The sequence below is a fragment of the Aulonocara stuartgranti genome, assembly GCF_965226115.1.
Source record: "Aulonocara stuartgranti genome assembly, chromosome: 6".
Taxonomy (NCBI): domain Eukaryota; kingdom Metazoa; phylum Chordata; class Actinopteri; order Cichliformes; family Cichlidae; genus Aulonocara; species Aulonocara stuartgranti.
The window spans coordinates 40,110,001-40,125,852 of NC_138944.1; the positions used below are offsets into that span (position 1 = coordinate 40,110,001).

The 15,852-nt window shown below is 42.5% G+C and overlaps 1 protein-coding gene across 2 annotated transcripts in view; it reads right to left on the reverse strand.

Moving 5' to 3' along the window:
- Window positions 1-8,163, reverse strand: part of gpr179 (G protein-coupled receptor 179) — a 30,423-nt gene extending 22,260 nt beyond the window's left edge. Inside the window, exons 1-2 of one of the 2 annotated variants that reach the window (XM_082536070.1) lie at window positions 6,471-8,163; window positions 5,187-5,295 (exon numbers count right to left, since the gene is read on the reverse strand). In XM_082536070.1, coding sequence (XP_082392196.1) covers window positions 5,187-5,295; window positions 6,471-7,387 — 1,026 coding nt within the window. In that variant the 5' untranslated portion in view covers window positions 7,388-8,163. The remainder of the gene's footprint in view (window positions 1-5,186; window positions 5,296-6,470) is intronic. The other variant, XM_082536071.1, reaches the window with a different exon arrangement.
- Between the last annotated feature and the right edge of the window lie 7,689 nt (window positions 8,164-15,852).

Consider the following 15,852-nt stretch of genomic DNA (forward strand, 5'->3'; position numbering starts at 1 on the left):
GCATTCTTTATCAGAACATCTTTGTTTCATTGTTTTGTTTATGTAAGATGTACCCCAACTCACCTTTAGATGTCTTTGTTATTGAACATGTACTGGAACAATCATCGATACTGGAATAAGAGCTGAGAGCTTAAGATCACAACATTATTATGTGGAACTGCAACACTAGATCCTACTGTATATGGGAGAAGATACACAATAGTGTGTATATGTCTTGAGATATCCCTCATCTCTATATATTTTGCAAGGAAAATGGGAAATTGGTACGAGTTACATTAACATACAAATGTTAATGGAAGGAAGGTGGTATGGCCGCCTTTATTCCATATTTGTACATTAGATGTCAAGGAGATGTAAGTAGAAGTGACTCAAACGCCAACCCCAAGTGAACGCCAGTGCATTTATTTACAATGACTCTTAAATACCAGTTCAGAAAGGTCAAAATAGTAGGAACAGTACAGGCTCTTGAGGGTTTCCTCAAAATCCACACAGAATCCAATCCTCTGCCAAAGCCCACCTATCATGGTCCGTGGGAGCAGCTGTGGGGAGTTGTCATCAGGATGGTGCACTGGCTACTCTCTTGGGCGGAGCTGCCTGTCTCACACCTGAGCCTTATTTCACTGTTAACCACAAGGGACTGTTTAAACCAGCGCAACCGGCTACTCATGTTGTTTAGTCTCCGTACCATCCTGTTCTGGATTCAAGGCTCACTTCCTTCGTTGCCATTTCCCATTTCCCTGGCCCTGCGTACTACCGTGGGTCCAATTGCGGTGTTTTAGAACAGCCTCTCCCATAAGCTGTTCCCACTTCCTCCGGCTACTGCATTACCCCTGTGTCTGTTTCTGGGTCCCGCCTCCGTGCGAATTTCAGTTCATGACTCCACCTCGCTTGACGGGAATCTATTTATTTTGCGGTTTGCAGATAGGAAAACTTCTCCAATGCCAACTTTATGGCCAGCAGCTCCCGGTCACTAACACTGATGACACAATGAGAGAAAAAGGCACATGGATGCATCTTACCCAAATCCTGCTGCGAGAGAACAACTCCAGAATCTGAGATGTCCACTTCCACAATGAACTGTTCACTCAGATTGGGTTGTTCAAGAACAACTGCTGTGGGTGAAGAGCTGCTTCAGCTTGTTGAATGTGGCTCGGGCTGCAGAACTCCACTGAAACATGTGCCTCGGAGAGGTGAGAGCAGTTAGCCTTGATCAGTCTACCACGGCCTTAACATTCACCAGGTCAGCCTTCATTTGCCCTCTCTCAACAGTGAAGCCCAAGAAAGACACAGTCAGCATGAGACACATTTTCCTCCCTTTACACAGACGCTTTGGATGACCAGACAGACATGTTTCTCATGCTCCTGCAGGGGCTTTGGGAAAATCAGTATATCATCAAGGTACACAAACACAAAATGATTAATGAAGTCCCTTAGGACATTATTAACCAGGACAAGAAACACAGCTGGAGCATTTGTCAAACCAGATACTCAAAGTGGCCAGGATGCATACTAAACACTATTTTCCACTTGTGTCTTTTTCTCATTCTCACCAGATGAAAAGAGTTGGAAGACTACAGTTTTGTGATGATAGTGCCGCCTTGAAAGAGTCCAAATGCTGAGGTGAGGAGTGGTAAGGTTTTTTTTTCTGTAATCTTGTTCATGCTGTGGAAATCTATGCAGAGGCGAAGTGTTTCATCCTTTTTCTTGATGAAGAAAAACCCAGCACTAAGGGGAGATGACGATGGAAGGATAATACCAGCAGCAAGACACTGTGGTACATTTCTCCATGGCTTCTTGTTGGGGTTTAGACAGACTATGTAAGTGGCTGGTGGGCAAAGGTGCTCCGGGTAGGAGGTCTAAATTTTATCCCACTCTGTAATTAATAAAAGCTTTGAGTGACTAAATTTGGGAATCGATGGTGATTTTACCCAGAACCATGAGCCGGAGTAGGAAGGAGTTATCAGAAAGATGTCAGAATCTACACCGTGCCAGACACAGCCTTTCGGCCGCACCAGAGAAGTTGCTGCAAAGGCGCTTTTGTTACCGCAATACAGACAGACACCAGCCACAAAACATTTTCTTCACGTCTGTGGATACAGCTGGGCCTGACCAAGCTGAATCTGGCTGCTTCCTCTAGGTTGGATCGTTCTGTCAAGGAGACGTAAGTAGAAGAAGGATTCAAACGCAGGGCTCCAAGTGAACGTCAGCTCATTTCTTTACAGTGACTCTTAAACAACCGAAAGGTAGTGAACAGTAGTAACAGTCCAGTCTCCTCAAACGTTTCCTCAAAGTCCTAACACTATCCAATCTTCTCCCAAAGCCACACAAGAACCAGCTCACTACTTCACATCTTGAAAGGTAATCCTGGGCACAAAAACAGGAAGGTAAGAATCTAATTCGCAGGCAGGCAACAGCAAGGCTAGGAGACATGCTGCACTGTTTCTCTAGCCATGACCCAGTGAAGACTGAGTCTCTGTTGCATCTTTATGAAGCAACCAAACAAGGTCATCAGGAGCAGGTGTGTGATTGACGCCAGGTGTGTGGGAGCCAGAAGGCAGGTAACCAGCCATGTCATGACACACACACAACAGTTTTGACAAGAACACCATTGGCTGAAATACACACCCAAACCATGATAGAGCCTCCACTGTGTTTTACAGATGGCAGTAGACTCATGCTGTTAGACCTTTTCTCAGCCCTGCGTCAGGTCTTTGTTGGATTTTTTCCTAGGACACGACTTTCAGACACGGTTTACCTGCTGTAGATAGTTGCCACTTTTTTTCCCTCCACTTGTTCAGTTTCCTCAAAGGACACACTGCACACCAAGTCACACCAAGACATGCCAGGTTTTCAGCTAATAATAACTCTTTAGGAAATTATTTTATGTCTGTTAGTTTTGCTTTCGCTCAGAAGGCGAGTCCCAAAATTAGACAAAACTCTCCAACAGCTGTCTGAAGTCAGAGCTTTTGACTCACAGAGATTACTTTTGTCACGGCTGCTGAGGCGAGCCGTGTGGTGTTGGAGGGAGAAAGGACCCAAAATGCAGGCAGTTGATGATAGTGCTAGTGATGTTTATTTACAAAGTGGCGTAGTGGCAAAACAGGCAATGAGGGATGACAAAACTAAACTGCGGAGAGGGAAAAGGACACCGTGGAACACAGACGAACCAGCAACAGGCAGGAGAACACGCAGGGCTTAAATACACACAGCAGTAATCAGGGGATGAGAGACAGGAGGGCAACACAGCTGGGAGAAATCAGAGCTGACGGGACAGGGGAAACGTAAACTGAACACACTCACATGAGACAGAGACTTTCAGAATAAAACAGGAAACTCAGACACAGAGAACCAGACAAGACACTGAACTAAACAGACAGATTCACAAACAGACAGTGTGACACCATAGACCAGGGGTAGGCAACTCCAGGCCTCGAGTGCCGGTGTCCTGGAGGTTTTAGATGTGTCCCTGATCCATCACAGCTGATTTAAAGGGCTAAGTGACTCCTCAGCATTTCTTGACGTTCTCCAGAGGCCTGGTAATGAACTAATCATTTGATTCAGGTGTGTTAACCCAGGGTGCGATCTAAAACCTGCAGGACACCGGCCCTCGAGGCCTGGAGTTGCCTCCCCCTGCCATAGACAGACAGAACACAGTGGGACCAGGGCAGGCACAGAACAGAAACCTAACAAATGGCAAATCATAACAGAATACATACTCAGAATAAACAAAAGCATAAAGAAACACAAAAGACTGAGTCGGCAGACTCAGGACCATGACAACTTTTACATATGCCAACCTCAGTCTTCTAAACTTTAGTCATGTTTAAAAGCATACAACACAGGAAATAAGAATAAATAAAATGTATTTTACTTATTTCTTTATTTTACAATACAACCTCAGAAAAATTGTTCTTATCAGTCTTTATCATTTTAAGTAACTGTTTGAGTAATTGTTACTCAAACATGCAGAAACAGCTGTCGGGAAGCGAAATAAAAGCTCTGCTGTAACCAAATGTGAGATGTGGGAGGTGATTCGGAGATCAACACCAGGCTATGTCAGGACATATCTTCCCCTCTTTCAATTTCTAAATTTTCCCTTTCAAACACCAAGCTGTTTGCCTCACATTAAAAAGAAATCTCTAAAAAGAAATCAAGCAGTGGATGCACACGTGATCTTGATATCTTTTTTTCAAAATTCAACCACATGAGGCAGTATAAAGGCTGAGAGGCTTCTTCTAATGTCCTGTTACTATTGTTGGTACTCTGGTGTAGTGCAGGTACTGTACAGTATGTACAATGTAGCATCACCTAGTTCCCCCTCTCACAGTCCTTTCTTTCTCCTTACTTTGAATGATCTAGTAAATATTTCAGGCTTCATCCTCAAAAGAGAAAGGAGACAATTAGCACGCGAAAGGATGTTTAAACCAATGAATATACGTATAATCTCAAAACTCCAGAAAAAAACTCCGTCTGATCCCATGTGACATTTAAAATTAATATTTTGTGTAAGACTATGATTAATGATGAAACACTGACTACCCTACTATGGCAGTAGAAGTGGCAGACACTTTTAGATTCATGAACAATAAACAACACTTGTTCTTGCCTTGTGGTCCAGATGTTAAGATCATACTGGAATAATATTGCTTACAGTATGTAGTATAATAGGCAATGTGCTAAAATGTTCCTAATAAAAATACTCACGTGCTGACTTAGAGATGTTCGAGAAAGTTTAACATTGTCACCATATATATTTATTGGCTAGCATGCTAGCAGTTCCTTTTAAGTCATAATGTACTGTAGGTTTGCAGGTACCATGGTTTTAAAAAGTATGTACAGCAATTACAGTTCTATCGAAAACAATTCAATCTATCCAATGTTCCTTATGTTCCCATATTAATGTCCTTGAAATTTAACCTTGACCAAAAAAATGAAAAAGGAATGACATCACCAAAGCCATGGAGTTTCATCCAGTTTTGCTCAGTTATCTGTCAGTCATGTATATTGAAATAGATGCTAATAGTGCCAGATGAAATCTCAGGGATCTTCACAACAAAATCTTTAATACTGGTGCCATTTTTCATGGCAATTTGGTTGTGTGTACTAAAAGCAACAAAAACAAAAAATCTTGACTTTCTGTCGCTATCTCAAAGGTAGTTTCAGTCCCTGGTCTACACTGTGTTTACCTCCATGGTGGTGCGGTTGCACTGGTGAGTATCAGCAAACCAGCCTTCCCCTGTTGCACACTGGTCCAAGTCAATGTCCTGAATGTTGACATCCACACGGATCACACCTCTAAAGCCGAACACACAGACAGTGGGGGAGTGGGTCACAGATGTGTGACAAAACAAAGAAACAACAGTGGCTCCACATGAGGTCAGACTTAGAATAAGTCTCTTCTTTTTCCGCATACATCTTCATATCCCAAAGACCTCACTGTGCCATATTATTTCAATGGAGCACTTCCCTCTCAGACCGCAGGCTTACTTGTGGTTCCTAGACTTTCTAAAAGTAGAATATAAGGCAGAGAAGATAACATGGCAAAGCTGTGGAACCAGCTTCCAGTTTCTCTCAGGAGACAGACACTTTGAATATTAGCCTTTAAAGTTACTTTTTTTTTTTAGTAAAGTTTATAGTTAGGGTTGGTTCAGGTAACCCTGAGCCATGCCTTAATTATGCTGCAATAGCCTACGGCTGCTGGGGGACTTCCCATGATGTACCACTCTTGCATTCCCCTCTTTTTTACTCCCCATGTGTTTATATCCCACTGTTCCAGGTCAATAACTTTTGACTTCTCTCTAGTCTGTGTTTTGTCCAGTTAAACTGAATTAAATTGCTACTGCACATTTTGCCTGACCATGCAAGACATTCTATTTCAAATGTTATATTTAATTAAACTCTTCAAACACATTCAAACACGAGTGTTATTGTAAATTCATTTCAGAGTGCTAGCTTCTGTCATTTTCAGCGGGTAAAATGGACTTGGAGTTTTGTTTAAACTACTCTGCTCACAGTGACCAATCGATACAACAGGTGTTTAAATGCAACAAGATCGTTAATGGTCTCATTAGGCATGATTTTGCATAAAAAATTATGACTTAAATGTTTTTCTTTAAGACCCTCACATTACTAAGAGTATTCAAAGGACTGAAAAAAGTGCTCCCAATGTGGATGCAAATTTCTCTGTTCATAATACAAAACGTATAATAGCATTTTATGACTGGAAGATGTCATTGGCACCACTGATTGACAGCTCATCACACAGATCAATGGATTCACATCATTACTAAGACGGTTACTAGGAAACTGAATGTACATTCCCAAACCAAACATTTTAAAGTGAACCAACCAAATTTCTATAATTACTGACATCATCAGAGGTGTCACTTCTATGTGTGTGCCTGTATTTATGTGACTGTTATTGCTTGGTTTGTGCGTGTTTGTTTGTTTGTATGTGTGCAGGCCCTAACCTGAATTCTGGTGTCAGGTCAGGCTTGAGACCAAAGAAGGAGGTGGAGAGTGTGAGCATCCAGCCAGGCACAAAGCGTTCATCCATACAGTCCAGAAAAGGAGCACTATCCCAGCGTACCCCACTGCGATTGGTCACATAGCTGTCACCCTGCCCCCACTTAGGTGTGTCCAAGGTATTGAGGTCATTGAGGAGCACTCGTTTGGACAGGGTTGTGATTGGCTGGCTGGACTCTGGGAATTTCAGTTTTCTGAACCAGCTGTCATCAGGGGCAGGGGCAGGTGGGTGCAGGCTCTCCCATGCCTTGGATAAGTCCTGGAGGATGATTGTCTGCACCTTAGCCATTGGGCTGCGAGTTGCATGGAGCACTAGCTGCGGCACATGGGCAGTTGGGTCAGCATCAAACGTAAACAGGGCCCGCCGGATGAGCACATCAGCTTCTAGAAGGGCACGGACCAGGGCATGGTACCACTCCATATCCTCTTGCACCGTGCTCTCATGCAGGTCACTAGCTTGGAAGATCATGTTAAGAAAGTTGGCAGTGTTGGCTAGTGCATCCATAGCTGGCCTGAGGGGGGCGGTGAAGCTGAGGGGCAGGGGTCCCATCTGCCCACGGGTGCTATACGCCCGTGAACAACGGCCCACTACCAGAGTCGAGGGGTCTCCGGTGTACAGAAATGTCTCTGCCGGTGACCAGTCATCCTCTATTTCGGTGGGAGCTTCTGAAGTGGAAAACCCCGAAGGCTCTGCAGCAGTGGAGGAAGTGGAGGGGCTGGTGGAGTTTTCTGAAGTTCTTGTATTGTTTGTCAATGACTCAGTGCTGTTGGTCGTCTCCACTGTGACGCCTGATGGGAAATCTGAAGCCACCTGCGCTCTGAGGACGGATGGCAGCAGGAGGAGAAGCCAGACGGGATCCATCCTGGACGCACGCTGATAAAGAAAAAAAGGGGGGAAGTAACTGAAGGGGTCACTCAGCTAAAGCACGCTTTGCCCCTTTTGGATTTCCTTTGAAGTGATAACCCGTCACATGTTGTTTTGAACTTTTCATCTTCACATTTGGGAGGCACTGCAGCAGCAGGTATCCGGTAACAACGCTGCCACACGCGCTGCTGAGCTCTCACTCACACTCGGAGCGCACAGCTCCATCTGTGCGCCGCACGGAACCATGCACGCCTGAGCTCGTGTCAACACGAAGATGTAGTTGAACCTGCGAGTCCTCGGTGGTGGTGCAAGGATAAAACTGACGAGGGGAGCAATCCCCGCATTTCTGTTTCCCGTAAGGTGTCTCTAGCGTGCCGTCGCGCTCAGTCTTCGTTTCTCGTGCTTTACAATCACCAGTGCAAAGAAAACGCAGTGTGCGCAGCAAGAAGGAGGAGAGAGGAAAAACCTCAAACTTGGGGCTCCCTGCGTCAGATGGGAGGAGGAGGAGAGAAGGAGAGATGTTGTAGAGATGGAGGGGTTAAGAGAGAGAGAGCAGACTTCTCCCTTCTTCTTTTGCCTCCCGCTCTGCTATCTGTTGCTCCACAGAGCTTCCAGCCCGTCGGGTGGAAGCTCATGATGCTCGTCCCACCCCTCTCTACCGTCGTTCCCTCTCTCCTTGCCTCCCGCCTTCCGTCCTCCCCTTCCTTTCATTCAGCCCCGAACTCCCCCCTCCGTTTTGACAAACCCTCACCAGTGCTTAAAGGTGATGAGAGTGGTACATCTGTTGTGTGTGTGTGTGTGTGCGCGCGCGCGCGCGCGCGCGTGTTCACAAAGCAGAGGATGATGCATTCAGTCAGAGATGAGGGTTAAGCTCTGCTGCATTTGGACATCCATCAAAAATATCTCTACTGGATGGTTGGATTAACCCCTCGTACACGAGAGAAAGACGAGCATTCTTTCTCTCACACACACACAGTGGAGGCCACAGGATGTAAAGTGTTAACAACCTCCACATTTATACTTCAGTTTTTTGTTTCTAAGTTTTTGCAGCATGAGGGAGTTTATTCTCTGTTTAGGCGCATGAGTTCATTTGTTAGTTTTTGTGTGTGGTGGGGGAGCTCGCAAATACCATAACACTGGTGCAACAATCGTGTGTCTTTCACACTGCTGAGTGAAAGATGTATGAGAAGCGTGATGAAAGAAAAGGCGACACAGATGTATGATGGGAGGAGTAATGCGGGCAAGAAGACTAGTTTTGGTGACTATGGCAACCAGTTTCTGAGAATCTCCCGCCCCAGCCCCCTCCTCAACTGTGAGCCACACACACACACACACACACACACACACACACACACACCCTCCTTGGGACTTCACTGCAGAACAGCGAAGGTGGTGCAGTCGAGCTTGAGGAACACAATAAGTCAGACTGTTCTCGTGCATCTAGAAAAACACGCAAACGACAAGTGCAGTGATGAAATGAAGCTTTAACACACCATGAGTCACATTCATACCTACCGTTTTTCTTCTAGCTTATCTACTTGGTAATGTTATTAATCATTTCATGCACGTACAAGTGCGCAGCTAATAAGGCACTAGAAGTTGTCACATCTGAACTTTTTCTTCAGTCCAACAAATGTAATCTGTCTGAAAGCCATTAAAGACCATTTAAAACAATACACTGTGCACTGTGAAGAGTAACAAGGGAATCCCTGATGATGATGGGACACACATGCACTGCATATTTTGATTTCGCAAGTTTTTTGTTTTTTGTCTTTTGAAGAAGAAATTGATAAAACACTGGGGTGAACTCAGTCTTACCAGCCCAGATTGTTTTTCTTCTCGGCTGAACATTGCGTGATTATAACTGATATCTGAACACGCTCCTACAATAATTGCTGTGACTTAGCCTAGAACTTGCTTTTAAGTCTATCCATCCCCCTCTTCATATATGAGGGTGTTCTAATATTGCACACAAAATAAAGTGACAGTTTGTGGAAATCTTGGCAACTGTTCACTCCTGAGGTCTTCAAGTTGTTCCAGTTTGATCCCATATAAACAAACATCAGTGCTGACTGATCTGGCACTGTCATGGTCCTGGGTCGTGCGACCCAGTGTTTTGTGTTTTAGCCTATTTTGATGTTTATTCTTTGTTTAGGGTCACTAAGGCAGTCCAGCCATTTGTACATATTACCCGTGTATTAAGTCTCCCTTGCCCTTCGTGTGTTTATGTCTGCGTGTCTTATATTGTCAAGTCCATGCTGTCGGTTATGTCATCTCCCCTGTACTACGTCTCCCCGGTTCATGTGTCTTGTCTAATCTCCATGTTTCCTGTTTTACTTTGAAAGTCTGTATTCACGGTCAGTGTATTCAGTTTCACTCCTTCTGTCCTGTCGTTAAGTTCATGTGTGTCAGCTGTGTTCCCATGTGTGGCCACTTCCCCTGATCATCCCTCATGTGTATTTAGTCTCTGTGTTTCATACAGTCTGTCTCGCGTCGTCTGTGTTACCACCTCCTGTGTTCTGTACCTCCAGCCATAGTCTTTCCTTAGTTTTGTCCAGTTTAGGTTTTCTGTTGAGTACTACACGTATGCTGCCCTCATTCTGTTTTTGTTCTTTTCATCAGCCATAATAAAAGGCTCGTTTTGTTGGAATCCACTCCTGCATCCTCGTTTGTGTTCGCACCTGGGTCCACCACACACCTTTCCGCACGGTCTGCCTCCGCAGACCGTGACAGGCACCACCTGAGGTGCTGCAGATAAGAGTTTGGGGTATTCAAGGGTTGAGTGGGTAATATAGTAACTAAGATAACTAAGTAAATAAGTAAAGACAGTTTCATGTAAATATTATTTTAGAGGCTTGTTTATTAAAAGCAAATAAAAGAACTAAAAGAGCCGGAACATGTAGAAGGTACGCAATGCAAAATAGACCATAAATAATGATATAGAAGACTGTACTGAACGAGAGTAAATATAAGATGAAGGGATGTATAAGGAAAAACGATGTGTAATGACCCCCGGGCTTCATCACATCAATATTCAGCTCTGCAGGGCGGGTTGTTAGTTTGATTACGCCACATAAACATCAAATATGAGCAAACACTGTTTTCATCTCTGTGGCTTACATGTACACACACACACACACACACACACACACACACACACACACACACACACTGTAAGGATTAATGGGCCTTCATCCACTCTCCTAGCATTATCTGCACTCAGCAGCAGCGTCATCTATCACTACAGAATGACCTGCAGCGCCATCTGCCTGTCTCACAGCATTAATACAACACTGCTAGTCAGTGTGGAGGTTTGCGTCTTTGGAGCGCTTTGTTCAGTGTTTTAAAGCTACTGCTGTGTTCATACTACACTTCATTTAAACAAAGATATATATTTCTACATATTTACTTTTGTCGCACCACTTCTCAATACAGTCCGCATCTTATCGTGTATGACATTTAGAACTGGAAAATGTCATTGGCATAGCTCATTGACAGCTCATAACACACAGATATGGGCTGGTACAAGTTACTAGGATGGTTATTAGGGCACTCACAAAATGAACATTTCCACACCAAACATTTTAAATTAAACCAATCAAATGTCTGTTGTTACTGACATAATCATCAGTTCCATGTTTGTACTTGTATTTCTGTTACTGCATCAAGTGTGTTTGTTGTTGTGTGTGCAGGCTCTAACTTTAATTCTAGGGTCAGGTAATGGTTGAGGTGGAGACACAACGGCATGTTAGTTTGGTTTGCTGGCTAGCCTTTCTTAAAACATCAGTTTGTGTCTGTGTGGGTTCTCTCCAAGTACTATGGCTTCTTACCACAGTCCATACATGTTGTTTGTCTCTTTGTCTCTCTGTGTTAGGGACCTGTTCAGGGTGTACCCCTGTCTCTTGTTTTTTGCTAGCTGGAATAGGCCCCAACCCCCTGCAGAAGAGAACAGAATAACTAAAATAGGGACATTTTGTACAAACATTTGTGGTATCCTGCAGATGATTCATACCTGAGTAAAAAAACCCTAAATATTGTGCTTATAGTCACAATAATGGTGATCTCTCATAGAGCGTAAATAAAAGATGGCCACTAACACCATGACATCATGCTTTTGGTTAGTGAAATCATGTTGCAAATCCTCAGTCTGAGTACTTCAGGGATCTCAGTATTTTATAACCAGACTTGATGAGAAAGTTGCCTTTCTAAATGATTAATCCTACATATGACCAGACTGTATAAAATAAACATCATCATCAAGACTTGAAACTATAAACCCAACAGGAACTTGTTTACTGAGATCATAGAGCAAGGGAGCCAAAAGGTTGTTTTTACATGGATTTATATTCCATTCAGTTCTTATTTCGACTGCACCCTGCTCCCCATTAGTGAGATTCAGGTTTAAGTCACTTCCACATTGGCATCAGAAGTGGAAACTGTGGCTATAGCCATCTTTGATATACAGTCTGTGGTCCAAAGTCTGAGCCCTTATATCATCAGCATGTTAGCAAGGCCTTTGTGAGAAGGTTAGCTTGTAAGTATTCAAATCAAAAATGATAAAATGACTGCAGTCTTCAGCATTTACTGCAAAGTTTTCACATACTGAAAATTAACATAACAGCAGCATAGCTCAGTTTTTTAAATGAAAAAGGAAGACTGACCACCGGATTAGTGAGTGGATCCAGCGGCTCTGTCATGCTGTGTTTGGGCATTTTGATTTGGGTCTATTTGTTCCCTTGAAGAAAACTGTATCTGTAACTGTAACTGTTCTGCTGTTCATCATTATTATAACTATTCTGAATTATTGGATTGTTTTTGTGAGTATTATGAACCATAGTGCAGTGTTTTAATATTAGATTAAAACCTTTGCAAACCTGTCTTCTAGAAATTATATTTATGTATTATGTATTAATGAACAAGCATTTTATCATGATTTGTCAAATTATGACTGGAAGAAAATAGGATTGATCCCTGATGTAGAATTAGCGTGGGCATTCTTTAAGGATGGGTTTATGCAAATTGTGAATAAACATGCTCCATTAAGAAGATATAGGATAAAAGGTCGTGAAAACCCCTGGTTCTCCCAAGAGCTGGCAGATATCATTCATGAGCGTAATCTGGCTTGGGCCAAAGCGAGGAAAACAGGCTACCCCAGTGATTGGCTTCTTTTCAGACAACTAAGAAACAGATGTACTTCCTCTATTAAGAAAGCTAAAACAGAATATTATCTGTCTGTCACCACTGAGAACCTAAATAATCCACAGAAGTTCTGGAAAATCATTAAGTCTCTTTCAGTGAGTAAAAGCTCCCACGCTCTACCCACCTATGTTTTTAAGGATTCTGTTCCTGTTTATGATAGGAAGGAGATTATGAATTGTTTTAACAAGCACTTTATATCTTCTGGCTCTTTGTTTGACTCTCTGAACCCAGTCTCTGTAAAATCTGGCACAAACCTTCCGGTGTACACTGGTCAGCCATTTAACTTTGTTCCTTTCTCTGTGCAGGAGGTCTGTAAAGCTCTTAAACTGTTAGATCCTAGAAAATCTCCAGGGCCAGACTTACTAGATCCTTACTTCTTGAAACTGGCAGCTGATTTTGTAGCAGAGCCTCTCACAACACTTTTCAACCTCACACTGGACACGAATAAAATTCCCTCAGTATGGAAATCAGCTTTTGTTGTTCCTCTATTAAAAGGGGGCGACCCAGCAGTGTTAACTAATTACAGACCAATATCTAATCTATCTGTGCTGGCCAAAGTTCTTGAAGCTCTTGTGTGTGAGCAGTTAAAGGAGTTTTTGCACATCAATGCCATTTTATCTGAATATCAATCAGGCTTTAGGAAGAATCACAGTACTATCACAGCTGCAATTAGAGTGGTAAATGATATTACTATTGCACTTGATAAAAAACAACACTGTGCATCCCTTTTTATTGATTTGTCAAAAGCATTTGACACTGTTGATCATTGTATTTTAAAACTTAGACTCTTCCAGTCAGGACTCTCTGAGAGAGCAGTGGCATGGTTCTCAAACTACCTCAGTAACAGGACTGCATTAAATCTGACGGTCTATGTTCTGACTTTGTTACAGTGCACAGCGGAGTGCCACAGGGTTCTGTATTAGGTCCCCTTCTATTTATCATTTACGTAAACAATCTTAGTCTACATGTGCCAGATGCAAACTTGCACTTCTATGCTGATGATACAGTTATTTACAGCTGTGGTTCAACTCTTGTCCAAGCCATCGACTCCTTGCAGAAAGCCTTTTCTGCTGTCCAGCACTCATTACATCAGCTTAAACTTGTTCTCAACGCAGACAAAACAAAGCTCATGTTGTTTTCTAAATCAAGGAGACGAGCCCAAACAATCCCATCAGTAACCACTCTTGAAGGTAATAAAATAGAGTTGGTTCACACCTATAAATATCTGGGAATCTTAATTGATGACTCGCTTACCTTCAAACCACATGTAGAGAATCTTGTGAAAAACCTGAAGTTAAAACTGAGATTTTATTTTCAAAATAAGTTGTGTTTCTCTTTTAATACAAAGAAGCGGCTTGTTGCTGCAACATTCTTACCTGTGCTGGATTATGGTGATATTCTATATATGAATGCTTCTGCTCAATGTCTTCGAATGGTTGATTCTGTGTATCATGCTTGTCTGAGGTTCATCACTAACTGTAAATTTCAGACTCACCACTGTGAGTTATACTCTCAGGTAGGATGGCCTGCTTTGGTAAGTCGGAGGAACTCTCATTTATACAGTTTTATATATAAGGCGATACTTGGGTTGCTGCCTTCTTATATATGTTCCCTGCTTGTAATGAAACATGCTGGTCGGTATTCTCTTCGTCCGCATGGTTACTTGTTGCTTTCTGTTCCATTTGCCCGAACTGAACTTGGTAAAAGAGCTTTTGTCCATTTAGCACCCTCGGCCTGGAACAAACTGCAGAAGGAATGGAAAATGACTGAATTCATTTCATTAAGTGATTTTAAATCTAAACTACGAATCCTTGAGGCCAAGTCCATAACATGCAACTGTTTCAATTAGATTGATTGTCATTTTAACTGACTTTTTATTTTATTTGAATTTTATTGAATTTTATTTTTATTTTATTTGTATTCTTTCACTTATTGTTGCATGTGTGTTGTTGCTGCCTGTGTTTGAGTAATTTCTGTAACTGTGAGACATCTGCTGCTGCCTATCTTGGCCAGGTCTCCCTTGAAAAAGAGGTTTTTAATCTCAATGGGATCTTCCTGGTTAAATAAAGGTTAATAAATAAATAAATAATTTACAATATCATTATTGTTTCCATGGAAATGCTTCAGCAGTAGCATAATCACTGGCTGGGTAACTTGGGTTTGATGGCAGATATACAAAATACCCAAGGTTGACATCCAGACCTCTGTCAGTGGCAGTACAGACACCAGAATCACACCGGTTAAGGTTAGGGAAGGTTCATGGTTTTGTTTAAACGAGGATCAGAAGCCAAAACAGTTTCTGTAGCAAACCGCACTGAGATATTTCCATGTGAAAGGTAAAGCAACCATGAGGGTAATGCTGTAAACATCGATAATTATGTCCCCTCGCTTTTAAGATGCGTATCAATTAAAATATCAGTTGTCCTTTAACCTGTTATGGACTTATGGCTTTTTGTTCTGTTATCTAACTGCTTCCTTAAATAACATGCCCTTGGTACTTTAACAGTGTTGTTTGGAGCTGGAATGGGACACTCAGCTTAGAAAGAAAGGTGTGTGGGTTTGGCCTGTTTGCTATTCTACTCCTTGTGGATGGCAGCTTAATTTGAAGGGGACAAATGTCTCTAATACATTTAGGAATCTCTGCATGTGTGTCTGTTCTTTACATATTTTCACAGCTGCTTTACACTGGGCAGGTGTTTCTGTTCTGGTTGGATTCCTGTGTTTTATTACTGGCTAATTTGGTTTTCTACTGCCTCACATGTATCAGTGGCACATGCAGGAAAGACAAAGCCCTGTTTCACAGTGAGGTGTTGGGATGTTGTTTACTGTTCACTTAAAAAGGCAGTTATTATCATCTGTCGTTGTTTTCCATCCGCTTCTTCTTTTTCCATTTTATTATTTGTATTTAACTTTTATTTTTAGCTCTTTCCTTGTAGTTTTCTCTTTTTTTCCCCTCGGACATCATCCATTGCTGTTCTCTCTGTAATTCCCACTTAAACTTCACTAAGCCAAATTAGCACCAGGGTATATTTGGATAGTCTCCATGTACATACTGCTGGCTATTAGACCTGCCATTATCAGTCAGCTGAAGAGCTGCCATGTGCTACAGCAGCTTACAGTCACCCTATTTCACTTGCTAATCAAATGTAATAGGGTGACCGCACTGTCTGAATCTGTGGGATGAAGCCAACAATAAGACACACAACCTTATGTAAAAAGTGGCACTCTGTCAGAAGATTGAATAAACTTGCTCTTAAGTGGGT